Source organism: Elephantulus edwardii, unplaced genomic scaffold (assembly GCF_000299155.1).
Source record: "Elephantulus edwardii isolate Elephantulus edwardi_28Jun2011 unplaced genomic scaffold, EleEdw1.0 scaffold00097, whole genome shotgun sequence".
Taxonomy (NCBI): Eukaryota; Metazoa; Chordata; class Mammalia; order Macroscelidea; family Macroscelididae; genus Elephantulus; species Elephantulus edwardii.
This window is the reverse complement of record NW_006399847.1, coordinates 1,802,684-1,823,130: the sequence shown is the minus strand read 5'-3', so window position 1 is coordinate 1,823,130 and position 20,447 is coordinate 1,802,684. Positions and strand designations below refer to the sequence as shown.

At 36.3% G+C, this 20,447-nt stretch overlaps 1 protein-coding gene across 1 annotated transcript in view; it reads right to left on the bottom strand.

The window, feature by feature from the left end:
- SMCHD1 (structural maintenance of chromosomes flexible hinge domain containing 1) overlaps positions 1-20,447 on the bottom strand; it is a 166,750-nt gene that overhangs the window by 11,313 nt on the left and 134,990 nt on the right. The window contains exons 38-44 of the mRNA XM_006891422.1: positions 16,422-16,548; positions 16,158-16,277; positions 15,164-15,249; positions 14,211-14,333; positions 6,887-7,077; positions 4,842-4,951; positions 4,520-4,590 (exon numbers count right to left, since the gene is read on the bottom strand). Of these exons, the coding sequence (XP_006891484.1) occupies positions 4,520-4,590; positions 4,842-4,951; positions 6,887-7,077; positions 14,211-14,333; positions 15,164-15,249; positions 16,158-16,277; positions 16,422-16,548 (828 nt within the window). The remainder of the gene's footprint in view (positions 1-4,519; positions 4,591-4,841; positions 4,952-6,886; positions 7,078-14,210; positions 14,334-15,163; positions 15,250-16,157; positions 16,278-16,421; positions 16,549-20,447) is intronic.

Here is a 20,447-nt window from a genome sequence, read left to right as displayed (position 1 = left end):
GTCCTTGGAGAGGGACATCATGGTTGGAAGGGTGAAGGGACAGCGCAGGAGGGGAAGGCCCTCTCTGAGGTGGATTGATTCAGTGACTGGGGTAATTGGGATGGGTGTGTTGGAGGCAGTGCGAATGGCACAGAACAGAGCAGAACAGAGTTTAGGGCTGTTGTACATAGGGTCGCTGTGAGTTGCAAGCGACTCGATGGCACATAACAACAACAACAAGGACTAGTGATTCCTGACAAAATTCCCAAAGTATTTATGATGAAGTTTCATCATATTTGGCTTTAAAGGAGTTCCTTGGTCGCATTTTCTCCAAGACAGATTTGGGTTTTTTTGGACAATCTACAAAATATTCAATATTCTTATTGTTGTGTACTGTCAAGTTGGAACTGACCCATTAGCTAACCTTAAAGAGAGTTTTTGAAGGCAGTTAATTGCATGGGAAGAGAATGTTCATTCTTCTTTGGAACAGTGTGGATTTGAACCCTTAGTAAGAGGTGCTATTCCTTGGAGAAGGACATGATGTTGGGAAGGGTGGAGTGTTGGTGAAGTAGAGGAAGACCCTCAACTAGGTGGACTGACATGGTGACTATTGCAATGGGCTCTTGTGTGTCAGGTGATGATGGTACAGGATAGAAGAGGATTCAGATCTTGTTCACAGGGTCACTTTGAGTCATACTCAACAGCGTCGAACAACAACAATCCTAACCGATGGACAGTCAGACTCTTTCTCAAGTTTTCCATTATAAGTTAACTCTAATATTTAAGTGAATATTTTTAAACACATCTTGGCATATTTATAGGTACAAAATTTTAAAATAAGCTATTTTAGTATCTTGTGATGGTATAAAGATGGTGGTAAATCCTTTTCTGTTCTTGCCATGAAGAATGGGAGAGTATTACCACCCCCGTCACTCGTCATTTACTCGAAGCTACCCATTTTTTAACCAACTAAATGTGTCTATGTATGTTCAGACTGAACAGCTCTGCAGCCTATGTCACTATTTCACGTACAAATTCTTGGAACCCAAAAGTCGTTGTGCCCAAGTTCACATCAGAAGAAGTAAATCAGGACAAATTCTGAGATCACTAACCAACAGCACAATTAAGTGACTAGTCAATATGAATAAATATAAATTAAATTAGAAATGAATTCATTTTCAATAATATTATTTCTAATATAGGGCTCACTGAGTTGAGAAATAAAACCATTTTTCATCTCTAACCTTTTAGGAAGTATTAAAAGCAGATGGAAAGAATATACTGAGTCATTGTATCAAAAGGAATTGGCAGGCACAGAGAATTTAATGAAACAACATATGAGCAAGAGTCTATGATGATGAAAGAAGAAGTTCAAGTTGCTTTGAAGGAAACAGCAAAAAATAAGGCTCCAGGAATAGATGGTATACCAACTGACACATTTCAGCTTACAGATGTTGCACTGGATGTGCTCACCAAGTTGTGCCAAGAACTCTAGAGAACAACCACTTGGCCAACTGACTGGAAGAGATCTATATTTGTTCCCATTCTAAAGAAAGGTGACCCAACTGAGTGCGGAAACTACAGAACAATATAGCTGATTTCACATGCAAGCATGATTCTGCTGAAGATTATCCAAAAACAACTGGAACAGCACATCAGCTGAGAACTGCCATAAGTCTAGGCCTTGGTTTAGAAGGGGTTGTGGTACTAGGAATGTTGTAGCTAATGTTAGATGGATCTTGTCTGAAAGCAGGGAGTACCAGAGGAATGTCTATCTGTGTTTCATTGATTATGCAAAGGTGTTTGACTGTGTGGACCATAACAAACTGTGGCTGACTCTGAGAAGAATGGGAATCCCAGAACACTTGATCGTGCTAATGTAAAACATATACTTGAACCAAGAGGCAGTCGTCAGAACAGAGCAAGGAAACACTGCATGGTTCAAAACTGGGAAGGGCGTATGCCAGGGATGCATCCTATCTCCATACCTTTTCAGCCTATATGCAGAACAGATTATCCGGGAGGCTGGGCTCTATGAGGAGAAATGTGGGGTCAAGATTGGTGGACAATTTATCAATAATCTGCGTTATGCGGATGACACAACCCTGCTTGCTGAAACTGAGGAGGACCTGAAGCGCCTGCTGCAGAGTGTCAAGGACTGCAGCCTACAATATGGATTGAGGCTCAATGTCAAGAAGACAAAGATTCTCACCACTGGACCAATTGGCAGCATCAGGATGGATGGTGAAGAGATTGAGATTGTTCACAGCTTTAATTTGCTTGGCTCCACAGTCAACATTCTTGGCACCAGTAGCCAGGAAATGAAAAGACGTATTGCCATGGGAACGTCTGCTGTGAGGGACCTCTCCAAAGTACTGAAGAGCAATGGTGTCTCTCTGGAGACTAAGGTGTGTTTGATACAGGCCATGGTCTTTGCAATCACTTGTTATGCGTCAGAGTTAGACAATGACTAGGGAGGATAGAAGAACTGTTGCCTTTGAGCTGTGGTTCTGGAGAAGAGTATTGAGGTTACCATGGACTGCTAAGAAAACAAAGAGAGATTCATCCTAGAGAGGGTCAAACCGGGCTGCTCCTTGGAAGCAAGGATTCTGAGGATTCGTCTGACATACTATGGTCATGCTGTAAGGAGAGACTGGTCCTTGGAGAAGGACATCATGCTTGGGAGGGCAGGCGCAGGAGGGGAAGGCCCTCTAGGAGATGAATTGATTCGGTGACTGGGGTAATTGGGATGAGTGTGTTGGAGACAATGAGATTGGCATAGGACGGACAGAGTTTAGGGCTGTTGTAGTACATATGGTTGCTATGAGTTGCAAGAGACTCAATGGCACATAACAACAACAATAACAAACCTTTTAAGCTGAAAAAATGTTCTCAAATTAAAAATACAGTTAGCCTCAGCACAAAAGTAAATCTAATGCACTACCTGTGAAATATAATCCTTTGGTGCAACTCAAGTCAATGAGGCCCCTTTGTTAAAGCTGGAAAAAGATTTAAGACTGTCTCTAAGACATTTTTTTAGGTAGACAAAAAGGTGTGTAAAAATCTGAAAAGCCTTGATCCTGGTGGAGGAGGTAATACTTGAGCACACAACCCCTGCTGGAGTCTGGGGCTGGTTCCACTGTACTTCCAGCTGCCACTACATCCTGTGAGCTTCCCAAGGGAGACAGTGGGGAGCCTTCCCCACTACCATACAGTGAATCATACCATTTGCAGAAACTCGGAACTAAAAGAAATTATTAGTTGATCCTGGCTAAAGCTGGTAACTTTTAGAGTGTTTCATTTGTAGTAACAGATAACTAAAATATTTCTACTGCCAAAACGGCATCCAACATGCTATACTAGATTAATTTACATTTGCGCTCATCAATAAGAAGATACCAATTTGGCCTTTTTGTTCTCTTGGCACCACCATGGCGGTTGGCAAGAACAAGCGCCTTACAAAAGGTGACAAAAAAGGAGCCAAGAAGAAAGTGGCTGATCCATTTTTCTAAGAAAGATTGGTATGAAGTAAAGTGAAGTAAAGGTGCCAGCAATGTTCAATATAAGACATACTGGGAAGACATTAGTCACAAGGACTCAAGGAACCAAATTTGCACCTGATGGACCCAAGGATTGTGTTTATGAATTGAGCCTTGCGGATTTGCAAAACGATGAAGTTGCATTTAGAAAATTCAATTTTAATTTCAAGCTGAGGATGTCCAAGGCAAAAACTGCCTCACCAACTTCCATGGCATGGATCTTACATGGGACAAAATGTGCTCCATGGTCAAAAAATGGCATACCATGACTGAAGCTCACATTGATGTCAAAACTACCGATGGTTATTTATTTCATCTATTTTGTGTTGGTTTAAAAAAAAAACAAACAAAACAAAACACCAACAATCAAATTCGGAAGACATCTTATGCTCCACACCAAAAGGTCCTCCAAATCCAGAAGAAAATGATGGAAATCATGACCCGAGAGGTGCAGAGAAATGATTTGAAAGAGGTGGTCAATAAATTGATTCCAGACAGCACTGGGAAATACATAGAAAAGCCTTGCCAGTCTATTTATCCTCTCCATGATGGATGTGTTTGTTTGCAAAGTAAAAATGCTCAAGAAGCCCAAGTATGAATTGGGCAAACTCTAGGAGCTTCATGGTGAAGGTGGTAGGTAGCTCTGGAAAAGCTACTGGAGATGAGACAGGTGCTAAAGGTAAACGAGCTGATGGCTATGAGCCACCAATCAAGAACCTGTTTAAAATTCAGATTTTAATAATTACAAATAAAAATTATTATTTGTGGGGGGAAAAGATACCAATTTGGAGTCTTATACAACATTTGGTCTAAAAATACTTCTCATTTTCATTCATTCATGTATACAGTCTATGTTACTTAACGGATTTGTAGGATTTAATGGGTTTTAACATACCTACTTAGTAATTTGTGTATCAACAGAATGATTTCTACAATGGGTTCTAATATTAGTATTTTAAAATTGTAAGCCACAAGTAAAAAAAAAATACGCACAAACATACCTCTTTTCTATAATGATTGGCAGCATCCAAATTATCCAAAAGAATAGTGTCTCCTAACAGCATACCAAATACTGGAAAAAGTCAACAAATGACAACACATGAATTTTTAAAATTATGAAATCTTCTTTGGTCACATGATAATATTATTTATCTTTCTTCAAACAAATATTAACATTCATTATAATTGTATCCAATACTTTTTCCTTTACTCAAGAAAAACTAGAATTAAGTTACAGTAAATCTATCACTTATAAATAAAAATTTTCATAATCATTATAGATGTGTATCACAATATAGTATTTGTACAGTAAACAGCCTGTACCTGTTTCACAATGTTCTATGTTATCTGGAAATGTTAGTAAGTCCCGGGCAAAAATTGGATCTCCAATGGGTTTAAAATATAATTTTCCATTTCGTAAATGAGGTAGAGGCCTTAATGGAAAGAGAATATTAAAAGTATTATAAATGGAAAGAAAGAGAATGTTAAAGGTATTTTAAGAAACAAATGTAATCTTCATGCTTGAAAATATATCTGAAAAATGTGACAATATTGTGTATTATTTTATCATACTGATTCCTTAACTGCTCTTAAATGATCAGCTATAATGCTCTTAAAATGAAAAAAAGAACACTACTAATAGAAATATCTACTTGGTTTTGGTCTGTACAAACGGTACTAAATTAATCTTTATAATCAGTACAATATAACTAATTAACTAGCTTAGTCTGACAATGAGAAAAACAGCCTCTAAAGCTGCCCCAGGTGGGGAGACTAATGATAAAATTCATGGAGAACACTTTATCATATATATTATATAGCCTATAATTTGGCTGGAAGATGACCTCTGAGATGGCCTTATTACCAAGTTCAAAGGGTATTTTCTTAGGGGGTTCCACTTGTTTCTACAGCCCAGTAAAGAGTTCTGATGATGCAGTGCTAAGACATTGTGTTGCTAACCCAAAGGTTTACATGCTCCATGAGAGAAAGACAGGCAATCTGCTTTTGTGTAATTTACTGCCTCTGAAAACTTGAATTCCACTGCACCTAACAACAACAATGGCCCAGGTAATTCTGGCTTTTTAAAAGGAATCTAGGTTTTGTTCTACATTTTTCTCCCTTCATATGTGGGACTTATTATCTCTGTGTTGCTGGTTGGAATAGCTGGGAGCTGGTGCTAGTTCTCTGAGTCCCAGGTTACAGGAGGATGTGAATCTCATGGACTATCAGTCCTGTGGACTTGCTCCTGGCTTTTGTTTCCTTTAATCTCTTTTTGCTCCTGACAACAAGGAACCAACAGATGTATCTCAGATGGCCACTCACAAACCTGAAAGACTGACTGAATTGTCCCTCAAGAAGAACACTATTTGTGATTAAAGCAGAAAACTTACAACTCCTATCAGATTCTTAAAGGGCTCCCAGAGGCCCCTGAGACTTAAAGTAGCTCCATGTCGACCAACAACTACCAGAGTGCAGGCGTCTGTCATTCAAGGGTGGCAAGAGCCTTTGTCATTGTTCCGAGGAATCGGAACCTTTCTAATGCACAGCATAAAATGTTTAGTGATCCAACACAAATTTAGGCATAAATATAAATAAATTTTCATATTTAGTATAAATTTTCTTTATTTTTAATAATTCTCTTATAAATGTATGTACTACCGACAAATTAAACTACCTCCTACTCTCTAAATACATCTAATCACCTCTTCTCTTCAGGCTGTTCTGTTTACTTGAAACACCCTTAATCCATTCCCTGAAGATTTCAAGATCCAAATCAGTGATTATCTTTACAATGAAACTGTCCTTCATTCCACTATTCCTTCATTACCTTAAATTTACAATTGTTCCTGTCTCAGAGTTCTTAAAGCACTTTTTTCATTATTTCTTTTAAATGGAACACATTTTAACTTGTTTAATGTTATTTATACTCAAGTTGTAAATTAGGTTTCTTAAGTACAAAATCAGCACTTACCTTCATTCAACACAATTCTTAGGAAAAATTCTTAGAAAATAGTGAGGATCCAATTAATATGTGTAAATTATTTTTTCAATGCCCATGTCAGTAAAATACCATTTAATTAATAATAGTAGTACTATTAGTCAAAGTTATACTTTGGGTTTATACGTGAGCGTGCTATGTCTCATATCCAAGTAACAATTTATGAATAAAACAAGGCCATCAAATATAAACAAACATACTGCACTATCAATATTAATAAAGTATGCTTATTTAGGACAGAGACAAAAATACTTTAGGTAATTGGAATCACTTCACAGATCTGAAGTGATTTGTACATTAGAGATAGACGTTTTAAATTCAGGGCTTTCACAGTGGTTCAGGAAAATCATTACTATAATGGTTTTCTAACCTTTTCCAATCTGGAAGAGTCTTTTTATAAATGGAATCAAGGGGCAACACCTGTTGACGCCCTTGGGTTTCGTCATATATGCGACGTGCGGCATCTGTGGTCAGGGTGACCACACAATCCATGTCACTTGCCAAATGCCAGGAAATGACCACCGCAGCTCTATCATCTTCAATTTGTGCCAGATGTGCAATCTATAACCCATTAAAAAAAAGGAGCAAAAATATTTCAAATATATTAAATTTTGACATGTTGTTTGCTGTTGTTATGTGCTGTCTTAAAAAAGACTGAACAGAGAAAAACTATCTTCTGAAAGACTGGGAAAATTAATAAGGGAGAGGGAATAAAATAATCTCAAAATATAAAAAATTTCAGGCTTTAAAATATTCAACCATGAACTTTGGGAAAAATGTTTCACAGATTATACATTCTGGTAAATCTGCAAATACACAAGAACATGTGGAATTTTATCTGTGAATTAAATATGTACATCCTACATTCTAATATCTCTAAATCTGGGATGTGACTTAACTGATAAAATACTAAAGTATACACACAAATGTTTTTAGATTGAACTGAATACACAGTTTTACAGCATTCTAAAAAGCGATTTTATTCCAATACTAAAGTATTTCTTTCAAAATGCCACAAGTAAGTTTATTCAGCATACAGGACATGTTTCTGGAGTTTAGGGTAAACCACCAATCACCTATTTAGAAGTACTTGACCTCAGTTAGAGGCATTCATCATTAAATAATTTAAAAAACAATTTTAATAATTTTAATGAACATTTAGAGATTTTGGATTTCCATTCATTCATTGTTGCACTTTTCTCCCTGCCCAGCCCTCCCCCCACCAGTTTGCTCCTCTCTTTGAAAAAGTAAAATTCTTTCTTTGGTGTACAATCCCCCCACACCCCTCCTACCGCCCCAGGTACACTCCACTATGCACCCTAAATTCTAGACTCTGGTGATAAATATAATACCCGATCATATATCGCTTTTAAATTCTTCTCTCCCTCATCTGTTTCAATGCAGTATACATAATTTATCCAGTTTTTCTCAGTCATACACCAACCCTGAAAGAAGCTGGAAAGAATAACTGCAAAAAGACAATTTTCTTTTGCAGGTGAAAGGAGGCAAGTTTTTTCCTTTCCTTAAAATTTCAAGTGTATGGTAATAAATATCTGAACAAGAATTCTTAAAATATCTCTCCTGTTAAGGGAGCTCTGGTGGCCTAGCAGTGGCAAGAAGCTGCACTGCAATCCCAAAGGCACGCGGTTTGAATCCACCAGATGCTTTGCTGGGGAAGGAGGGACAATCTCCTCCTGTACCAGTCAGATCCAATTTGACGATACACACACACAAAATAATAAAATAAAATTAAAAAAAAAATCTCTCCTGTTAACATTTAATTTGTATTCTGGTAAAATGTAACATAATGTACAAGAACTGTTTTTATTGGCTGAATCAGTGTTAATGTTATTGCTGAAATCAGACAATCTAGAAATACCTATATATTTTCATAGAAGCTGGTCCTAAGGAATAATATTGTAAAATATTGTACTGGTATCTTGCTTCCAATTTATGATGTTACAGAGTGAATTTGGAGTCTAAGAACTCTTACAGAACTTCCAAGTAGTATGATAAAATAGAAAGATGTTGGTTCAGTCTCCAACACCAAAGACATTAGAAAACAAATATAATCTCAGAATGCTGAGATCAAAAAGGAAGAAATGAAGAAAAACACAGAATGAAGAGAGATGGAACACAGAACCATGAATGGAACAGCATAGCGATTTCATACAGCATAGCGATTTCACGCTGTGAAAGCCAGAGTCAGCAGCAGCAGCAGATCCCAGGTCAAAGACCTGCTGATGGGAAAAGCGTGACATTTCCTCTTGTCCCCTGTACTCTTCACAGACTAGTGCCTTCCCCTGCTCTGCCATCCCTGGGTGAATGGCAATGTTCTGCAGACCCTCACCATTTTGTATCTGATATTAGAACTTGAATGGCTCTAAATTCATGGCTTTCCTACATGGAAATCCCAGCAACTAGAAAAATCCTAAAGATTCAATAAGAAAATTAATGTATCTCATTGTCACCTTCAGCAAAGTAGCATGGTTCAAGATCAATACACAAAAATCAGGTTTTTCACAGTAACAAAGAGAACTGTGATAAGAAAACAGGCATACAGGCCCAGAGCCTTGAGTATCTCTCTGAAAGAGCCAGAGGGAGTAAGAATAGGAAAGCCCCTCACTGCCCCAGAGCAGAAAGCAGATAAAGATCCCGTATAGCCCAACTCCATGATGCTGGTAAAATCCCACCAGAAGGTTAAGAAATTCGTTTATTTGTTGCTGACTTATAGACTCAGTTGTAGTGCCAACAATGGGGTTTATTAGGCAAGTTAGTTGGATAATGGGGGAGACAAAGAAGGTTTTAGCCAATCAGTCCCAAGGCACAGTTCAGAGCAGTTATAAATCAGCTTTTCCTTCAAACACCTGGCAAGAACAGTCAACCCTTTAACTGTGGCCAGAAAAAATATAAGAAACCTCAGGTCACATCTTGGCACAATCTCTCCACCAACAGGGTTTTGCTCTCACCAGGGTCTTGCCACCACAAGCCTTGCTGTTCAGTGTGGGAAGCATGCTTTCTCTTATCCTAGACCCACAGCTGATACTGATTTGCAAGATCACAAATCTGCAGTTAAGGCAGCTGGAGACCAGAGAGAATCAACTATAATGGCTAAAAAAAGCAAGAACGTTTAGGTTAACTTAACAATAAAGAAACGGGGAAAGATGATCAAGGACCTTTCAATCAGAATAATGTCTAAAATGATAGATTATGAAAGAAAAAATCTGGGGCAAATTCAGGAGCTGTACCTATGGCATAAATATATCAACACAATACAATGGATACCAAGCAAAAGAGGACAAGCTGGAAGATCAGGACCTTCTAAAAGTTAAATCCTTATGCATACTAAAAGGCTGCTCCAAAAGAGTACAAAGAAACTGACAGACTGGGAAAGAATTTTTATTAATGACTTAGAGAAGATAAATTAATCTCCAAAATTTATAGATAATGCCAATAAAGCAACAAGAAAAAGATAACTCAGTTACAAAATGGGTAGAGGTCACAAACAGATCTTCATCAAACAAATGAAAGGATGTTCAAGGTCACTTGCTATTAAGAGAGACACAAATCAAAACAAAAAATGAGGTATTATCTAACAAAGCAAAAATAGCTAAATTTAATATGACATCAAGCCACAAATGCTGGTGAGGATGTAGAGAGACTGAGACTTTCATAAAATGCTGGTGGGAGGGGTGGGGGAAAAAAAAAAATGCTGGTGGGAATGTACAATGGTACAACAATAATGGAAAGCAGTTCCTAAGAAATACCATTTGATCCAGCTGTTAAATGCTGTTAAATGCTGTCAAGTTGTGCATGACTCATAGTGATCCTATGAACTACTTAACTATTACTACTGTCCCAAAGAATCACAATCTAACATACTCACCCTTGTATTTGTTGCAGCATTATTTAGCAAAGAGTTGCAATAACAAATAGTTAGATACAATTAAACTACCTTCAAATGACTATGGATAAAGAAATTTAGTACATTCACATTATGCGGTATTCTGTATCACTAAAAAACAATCAAGGATATGAATAGACACTTCACCAAAGATAACATTCAGATGGCAAACACACACATGAATGCTCAAAATCCCTCACTATCAGAGAGATGTAAATAAAAAAACTATGAGATATCATCTTGCTCCAGCAACAATAGAAAAGTTCAACAGAACAGCAAACAATAAATGCTCGCAAAACTGTGGAGAGATTGCAAAACTGGTCGGAGTGTAAAATGGTGCAACCACTATGGAAGGCAATTTGGTGCTTTCTCAAAAAGTTGGAAATAGAAATACCATTTGAACCAGTAATATCACTACTGGGAATATACTCTAAAGAAACCCTAACCACCATCCACATGCTTATTGCTGTATTATTTATGATAGCAAAGAGATGGAAGGAACCCAAGTGCCCATCAACAAATAAATGGATAGATGAATGATGAACTATGATATATTCATGCAATGGAATACTATGCAGCACTGAAAAAACAAGGAACTTGTAAAACATTACACAACATGGGTGACCCTGGAGGACATAATGTTGAGTGAAATATTTCAGTCACATAAGGACAAATACTGCACAGCATCACTGTTATAAAGCAGGTTTCCCATATAACAAATAGTTTCACATAACAATTGGACACAATTTGGAGAACAATTTAAGAGTGGCTAGAAAATGATCATTGAACAGATGAAGGAAAGAACTGTTTAAAAGGAATATATGATTAAGAATTGTACATTTGACAACAGCCCAGACAGAATAAGAGGTATTCAAAGAGAATTGGGGGGAATGAGGGAGAGGGAAGTAACTGTGCAACAATGAATATTTAAAAGAAACAAAAAAGTGAAGTGGGGAGGGTGAAGGGAGGGAAGGAGAGAGAGGTGGTAAAAAGTATAACAATGAATGAATCAAAACCTAACTTTTCTGTAAACTTTTGTTAAAATCATAATTAAAGCTTTCCATGAAGATGGCACCAAAAGCGAAGAAGGAAGCCCCTGTCCCTCCCAAAACTGAAGTCAAAGCAAAGGCACTAAATGTCAAGAAGGCAGTCCTGAAGGGTATCCACAGCCAAAAAAAAAAAAAAAAAAAAAAAGGATCTGCATGCCACCCACCTTCCGGCGGCCTAAGATGATGAGACTCTGAAGGCCACCCAAATACCCCCAAAAGAAACAAGTTTGACCACTATGCCATCATCAAATTTCCCCTGACCACTGAGTCAGCCATGAAGAAGATAGAAGATAACAACACACTTGTGTTCACTGTGTATGTCAAGGCCAATAAGCACCATATTAAACAAGATGTAAAGAAGCTCTAAGACATTGATATGGCTAAGGTCAACACTCTGATCAGGCCTGATGAAGAGAAGAAGGTTTGACTTGCTTCTGACTATGATGCTTTGGACGTTGCCAACAAAATTGGGATCATCTAAGCAGAGTATAGCTGACTAATCCTAAATACAAATGTTTCTCACCAAAAAAAATATTAAAAAAAAAATCACAATTAAAATAAAAATTTTCTTTAAAATACAAAAAAAATCAAGGATATGTGAAATACTGCACAACGTGGAACAAATTATGCTGAATGACATAGTCAGTTACAACAGGGCAATAATCATTTAAGGCCACAAATATAAAATGCTAAGAAATGGTTTAGAGGGTAAGAAATGGTTTGGAGGGTTAACAAAAATGAAAATGAAGAAGGCAGGATGGGGGAGAAAACACCCAAACCCCTCAATAAACAAACAAAAACACTGAACCATAAACTAAGGTATACTTCTTACTAACTCTATTAGTTATAAACAAGGATGGTGGGTTTTTTCCATCTTAAGTTGTCTGATGCAGCTTTTAAGAAATAACCATTCTGTTAACTGAGTATCACTCTGTAATTGCAAAAAAAAAAGGAAAGAAAAAAAGTTTGCAGCTGTTGACATTCTGCATGCTTCTAATTCTACAATTTTTTTTTTTCATTTTTATAAACATATACAGAGATTTTGGATTTCCATTCATTCATTGCTGCACTTTTCTCCCTGCCTACTCCTCTCCACCAGTTCACACCTCTCTTTGAAAAGAAAAAAAAAACCAAACCACTCCTTCATTGGTATACAATACCCCCACATCCCTACCCCCTCCCCAGCACTGAGTATACTTCTCTATGCAACCTTAATTCTGGACTGCTGTGCTAACCATAATACTCAATCATTTTTTTATTAGTTTGTTGTCCTGCTCCTAGATACTGATTTTTTGGAGGGGAAGTGGAATTTTTTTTGGTTTTGCCCCTTTAGAAGCCAAAGGATTATTTATTTTGGTCAACTTTTCCTCAGCTGATATGGGGGAAAGAAAAAGTTTTTCCCTTCTTGCATGAGAATCAACGATGTCAGTCTAGAGCCTAAGGTGTGCCTGATCCAGTACACGGTCTTCGCAGTTACTTGCTGTGCATCAGAGAGGTGGATAATGTCTACAGAGATAGAAGAATTGATGCCTTTGAGTGTGGTGCTGGAGAAGAGTCTTGAACATACCATGGACTGCAAAGAAAACAAGTCTGTCTCCCTGGAGGTTAGGATTTTGAAGCTCTGTCTTACATACTTTGGGGATGAAAACAGGAGAAACTGACATCATGCTTGAAAAAGGTGCAGGAACAGGGAAAGAGAGGAAGACCCCCGGGTAAGATGGACTAAAACAGTAACGGGGACAATGAGAATAGGTGTGTCAGAGTCAGTGAGACTGGTTCAGGACAGGGTAGGCTTTGCTATGAGTTGCAAGTGATTTGACAGCACAGTACAACATCATCTTGCATACTTATGATGGAACAAGAAAAGTCAAATTGAGTGTGTTTTACAACCATTAAAAAGTAGAAACGTGATAAATGTTGTAGTGCTTGGGGAAGTAAAACAACGTGCTCTTAAAACACAAGGATTAAGAGCAGAGACTCTGCAGTCAGAAGACCAAGGACTAGAACCTGGCTCTGCCATTTACTAGCTGTGTACTCTTGAACTAGTTATTTAATTCTTCTGAATCTTAGTTTCCATTTCCTCAACTTTAAAAAGGAATAAAAGCAGAAAATAAAGACTATGTACCATGAACTCTTAACACATTTAAAAACTAACATATCAGGGGAAAAAGCAAAAGGTAAAATTGGTAGGTAAAAAGAAATAATAGGGTAAAAAATTTACTAGTAGTTACAAATAGGTTTTCTGAACGAGGAGAAGACAAAATAAAATAGTTATAACTGAATGACAATAGGATAAAAATACATACATAACCCTTTTAACGAAAAGCAACACTTTCTAGAAAGGGGCAAAAGGAAGAATGTCATTTTCCCCTTGTATATATAAAATTTCTTAATTTTTTTTCTTTTAAAGTTCTAGGAATATCTCAAAATTCTTCTCTAACAAAATACTCTTAAAATTCAGAAAAATTCTAATCTTTCTCTTCTGTCTTCACTTAAGGTCTCGGCTACCTACAAATCCTATGACAGAAAACAACTCAAAGAATGAACCTTGAATTAATGCACATTAATTCAATTTCTGAGACTGCTTCAATGATAAGAACAGTTTCAGAAATTATGGATTTCAATTTTAACTCTGGCCAAACTAGTATTTTAATGCTTTTTTTTTTTTTAAGCAATGCAGGCTCTACAAACAAAAACTTAACAGCAAAATATATGTTTTCTTGAAAAGTTTAGTTACAAACCTTTCCCAAAACATCTGCACTGCCTTTGGTATAGTTTGGAAGAGTACACAATCTCCGAGGCCTTTTCTTTAGCTCGTCCTGTTCGGCTAGTTTTTTTTTCAAATGTGCTTCAATATGTGTCATCTGTAATTTAGAAAGAAAAATCAATCATAAGATCAATTATTCTTCCACTAGACAGGCAATCTATAATGGCAGCTAAGAAAAATCAGTAATTTGGGAAACAAAACCAGCAAGTTAATGATAGCTTGCTGCTGTTGACCTGATCCCCACTCAGAGAGACCCTCCACTTGGCTTTCTAAGTTGTAGCTGGTAGATCTGAACTTCTAACCTATAATGGCAGCACAACACTACATCCCCAGAACTAAAGTTATCAAAGGCAGTCTTTAAAAGACCAGAGTTTATATTAATTTAAAGCTTTCACCTTATCAAATGTTTCATCTTGGTTAAGAAATATACAGCTTTTTGTTTTATTCTCTTCTTTGCCATCACATACTAGTTACTACTTTTTGCAGCCTCCTTTTCAATTATTATTGACTTCATTAATTGTATTATTAACTTCAAATTTCGTGTCATTACATAAAAAAGTACAAACAAATTTTTTTAAAAACAGTCTATCGTTCTGTTAGCCATTTTTACTGTCTATAAATGACAGGACTATAAATAACCCACTTCTGACTTAGCACTCAAAATCACAGTGTCCTTAATTTTAAGAAAACATGAATTATTTTAAAACACCAAACTTACTGACTGGAATTGCATTAAGAAACTGCAGTGTTTTCTTTTGCTTTTCAAGGAGAGGAGCAAAAGGGGGGGAGGGATTTGTGCGGGGAGAAGGGTGCAACAATGAATGAATGGAATTCCAAAATCTCTGTAGATGTTCATTGAAATGAAAAACAACCTAAATTAAAAAAAAAAAAAGAAAGAAACTGCAGCATATATGCTAGAAACTGTACCTGTTGTGTTGCAGGAATGTCAATATTATGTGTTTTTAGCTCATTCCGTAGCTGAGCTTCTTTTAATTTTGCTTCTTCAACTTGGCCTAAAAGAACAAAACAAAGCAAAACTCAATCTTCAACTTTGGATGGTAAATATTTAATTTTTATTTCTATTTTTCTCTATATGTTGATGATAAAATGATAGTTCACTATGTTAGAAATTAAAAAGTAAAGTAAAAAAAACCTGAAATTTAAGATTTAATTCAAATACACAAAAATGAGGAGCAAAATATAACACAGCTATAGAGTATTCTAAATTTTATTATACTGCACTATGAATAACCTTGGCTAAATCATTTAACCCCAATCCACCCATATTTAGTATTGTTCAAATGATATTTCATGATACTATTTAGCTCCAATTATCTGCTATCTGTCCTTGAGTTGGACAGATGAAGTAAAAGGAGAACTTCATATACTGATGAAGTGACTAAAAGCTTTACAGTTGTTATAAAGTGAAAAACTGACAAATGGAGAGAGAGCACAATTCAGTAAATGCTTTGTGCTAACTATCAGCATTATTTAAAACTGCAGAAAATCATTATGTGTACTACATACTTTTGTTCAGCACGATGGAACTTTAGTTCTGTCTTTAGCACTGAGCTGTGTATCACTGTGGCATGTTTGAAGTAGAATACACACACCCTATGACCCAATATAAAATTAGATTACACACCCCTTCCTTAGTGATACTTTCACTCAGATGCTTTCATCAGAATCTAGAGTTAGAAACAAATATTGTGATGCTGAAAGCCTTTAGTATTTCAGATTCAGATTTCTAACAGGAAATTTTTGTGGGTAAGCAAGATAAAAGTTTGTTTAACATGAAAGAATGTCATCTTTAAAATTACTAAATAAAAAATAGAGAACAGCTATTAAATATTTGTGTAAGTCTGCTGTAGCATCTAACATGTACTATCTTTTTATTGTCTTTGAATAAAAAATAACTTACATTTCATTTCATCAACAAGCTGTTTGCTGGCTTCAAATAAACTTCGATACATGATAATAGACTTGGATAATTGGTCCTTCTCTTTTGTAAGTGCTGCCATTTGTTGCTGTTTCTTAACATCTAAGGAAAAAAAGTAGATAATTTAAAAAATGTAAAACCTGTGACTTTACCATAACATGAGTAGTAAACACCATGCCAATAGAAAGTAAAATAAGGTTATCTAGAAACAAAACAGCAGAGTTTATAATTTATTTTAAAACTTACCATTGTAAAACATAAATGGTAGGATATATGGTTCTAAAGTTCTTGATAAAGCTGGTAGCTGAGGTTCAAATACAATAAAATATTCAGTGCTATCCTTTCCAGGACTATTTTCTGCCAGCACTAGGCTCTATACAAAGAGTGAAACAAAAAGGAAAGAAATTAAAAGGAAAATAAGATATTTTTCCATGTGAAAATCTTATCTATTTCATTATGCTCTATTTTTTAATAAATTTGAAAAGCCAAGTAATTAACTTTAAGATTCATTAAAAATTCATTAAAATGAAAAAAAAAATTCATTAAAATGTCCCTACTACCCCAAATCATAAAAACTTTTTTACCTTTTATTCTGAATGCCAAATACTCATGTAAATTTATGCTCAGTTTGTGCAAAAAAAAGTATGTAATCCCAAATTACAAGAAAGTGTCTTTTTCCATGGAACCAAAAATATTAATGGCTACTTAGGTCTTCCAATGGTACAAAAATCTCCTGTTTCTCCACCTTCAAATTGGAGCAGTGTGAAATAGCTGAAGGTGTGGTAGTTATAAAACAAATCACAAAGAAATACTCAAAGCCCACTGCTGAGTTTTAAGTTACACTTGTTGCTATGGGAGTAGACCCACCATGTCCCTGGTGACAGAGCAAGATGTACTGAAAGGCTCTACAAATTTATTTTTCAAGAACTGTATTTTCTTCATTAACACACAAAAAAAACTTGATATACTTTAGCATAAAAGCATCACACCTACCTAGTAAATAATACAAACATAAATACTAGTATCCTCAATTATTTTATTATTCACAGTATTACGAGAAACAATAGATCCTAGTTATCTTTAATTTTTTAGGATATAATGATATAATTTAAAAATAGAAAAGCGGAAAAATTTTAAATTATTGATACTATAAATAAAATTGTAAATTGTAGCTAACAATTCTTCCCAAAGAAAAGCTCCTACTTAAGCAATTCCTAATTTTAGTTTTAAAATTATTCTGAAGAATGTAAATACATACATGAAATATTTCTAACATTTAAAAAGTATACCTTTATAGTCCAACAACTTGCTTTCAACATTGAATGTATTAATCAATCAAGACAGTAATAAATCCTTGAACAATTCTTTGTAAATGTGTTTTCAACTATGTGTAATGAGAAATATAATGACTATGTAGCTTATTTTTAATAGGCAGTATCAAATTTCTTTTCAGAAGTCATATTTATCCGCTAATATGAATGTGACTTATTTCCTTGATGCTGGGCTAACTCTTACTATCAATCATATACCTTTATAGATACACTTTGGCATGCATACACAAAAAAGATGAACTAAATAAAACACAGGAAAGAACAAGTCATTGTTGTTTTTACTAAAGTGCCTCCAACTGATGTTGTTATTGTCATTGTTATGTGCCATCAAGTAGAACTGTTCAGTGACACTTTTTGAATCATGCCCTATTGCCATCTTCATCATCTGACAAACTCAAGTGCACTGCTGCACTGTGTCAACCCATCTTATTGAGAATCTTCTTCTCTTTAGCTGATATTCCACTTTTCCAAGCAAGATGTCCCTTTCCAAGGAACGGCTCCTTGTAGCAACATGCCCAATGTAAGATGAAGCTTTGCCATCCTTGCATCTAAGGCATGTTCTGGCTATACCTTCTCCAAGAAATAGCTGTTTGTTCTTTTGGCAATCCACGGGGTATTTAGTAAACTTCTCTAGTAAACTAAACTTCTCAATAAATTACAGCTCAAAAGCATCAAGTTTTCTTTTTGAGATCATGTTTATTGTGTATATTGGTCACTTGTATTTTCTTTCCTATTACTTAACTACTCATATTGCAACGTTTCCAGTTTATCGCATTCTCTATTATAAAATCTTAAGCGTGCAGTACTCATCTCTTAACAATTATTAACACACAGTCACTGATATTTCAATTCTGCTCTTAGGTATATGTTTCTTATATGTAACTTTACAGTTGTTGTTGTTGTTGTTGTTATGTGCCATCGAGTTGCTTGCGACTCACAGTGACCCTATGTACAAGACCCCTGAATGCTGTTCTATCCTGTGCCAATCTAGCCATCCCAAATGCACTCATTCCCACCACTCCTGTCACAGAATCGATCCATCTTATCGAAGGTCTTCCTCTCCTGTTTCGTCCCTCCACTGTGCCAAACATGATGTCCCAGGTCTCTAAAGACCAGTCCCTCCTTGCAACATGCCCAAAGTATGTCAGATGAAGTTTCAGAATCTTTGATTCCAGAGCATTCTGGCTTCACCCTCTCCAGGTCAAACCTGTTTCTTCTCCTAGCAGTCCACGGTATATTCAACACTCTTCTCTAGCACCACAGCTCAAAGGCATCAATTCTTTTTCTATCATCCCTATTCCTTGTCCAACTCTCTGATGCATAGCACGTAATTATGATATAAATGTTTGCTTTTTAATGCAATGAAATATATATTAAAATATTTTCCTTAGTGTCTTCTTTAAGGTCTTTCATACCCCAAAGTGTGCAGCTTTTAATGCCTTTTAACTGTATTCTAGGCTACTGTTCTCTACACTTTCCTAATGTTCACATTAACCTCACTGTCAAAAATAAAAAACCTGGAATTGGGATTTGGGAGTTAAGACTACTTCAGTGTGACATGAGGGACCTCTAGTGGTTAAAGGAAATTCCTAAGTATAACAGGGACTTTATATTCAAGATAACAGTTGCTGGGGGATAACTGAAGTCACTGTCTTAACCTAAGGAATATGAACAACAGAACTAGCAGTTTCTAATAAAAACTTACATGTAAGAGCATATTAGTATGCTTAAAACACATTTTTAAAAACAGAACTTTTTAATTCTTGAAAAATGTTCAACCTTTAATAAAGTATTTTAAAGTACATGAAAGATAAGTAGAATGTGGAAACCCCATTAATATCTAACATTAGTAATAATTCTATGGATGAGCACATTTTTCTGGCAGGAACATATGCTGAAGAGCAACTGACAATAATGGTCAAAAGCCTTAAAATATCTGTCTCCAAATAATTTTTGATTAGTAATATTTTAAAAGAAATAAACAGATCTCTTTGTTCACAACAGCAAGGAGTTGGAAACAACCTAAGTGCTCATCAAAAAACGAATGGATAGAGAAGCTGTGATATAGTCACACAATGGAATACTATGCTGCATTGACAAACAAGGAACTCATGCAATATTATTCAAAATGGGTGACTGTGGAGGACATTATGCTAAGTGAAGTATCTCAGTCACAAAAGGACAAATACGGCATGGTGCCACTGTTTTAAAATGGGCCTGACCTCAGGGTTGAGGGGAGACTAAGATATGGGTTCAATAATGTATAAAACATTGAAACAGATGAGGGAGAAAACTGTTTAAGAGGGATATGTTATTAGGTATTTTTGTCAAGACAGGAGTCCAGAGCGAAGGCTGTATAGTGAAGTAGACTGGGGGCGGGCGGGATTGTAAAACAATGAAAGAATTTTTCTTTTACTTTTCCAAGAGGCTAGTGTACTAGGGGGGAGGGTTAGGAGGGGAGAAAAGTGCAACAATGAATGAATGGAAATCCAAAGTCTCTGTAAATTTTCATTGAAATGAATAAGTTAAAAAAAAAAAATGTAAAGGGAAAAAAAGATCTATGCAAAAGAACGAACACAGAAGGCAGCTGATAAAAGCACTGCTGACACCGGCGCTGGCTGAAAATCGCCTGTGACTTCATCCATAGCCACTGGTGAGAGTCAGCGCCCAGAGCCATCAGGGGCTTTAAGCTCGTTGCCCACTGCTGTGGTGTGGACAGCTGAAACCCAAGCCCCGACAGGCACCTGAGGGGGGAAAAAAACCCAGACTCTACTTCATGCTCTGCTGGAGAAGGAGGTGCAGTCTCCTGTACCAGTCAGATCCAATTTGACGGCGCGCGCGCGCGCACACACACACACACACACACACACCTTTTCTTCTTCTTTTTAAAAAAAAGACTACTTCAACCGTCGTGGCCCTCTGCCCAGGGTAGGCTGCCCTC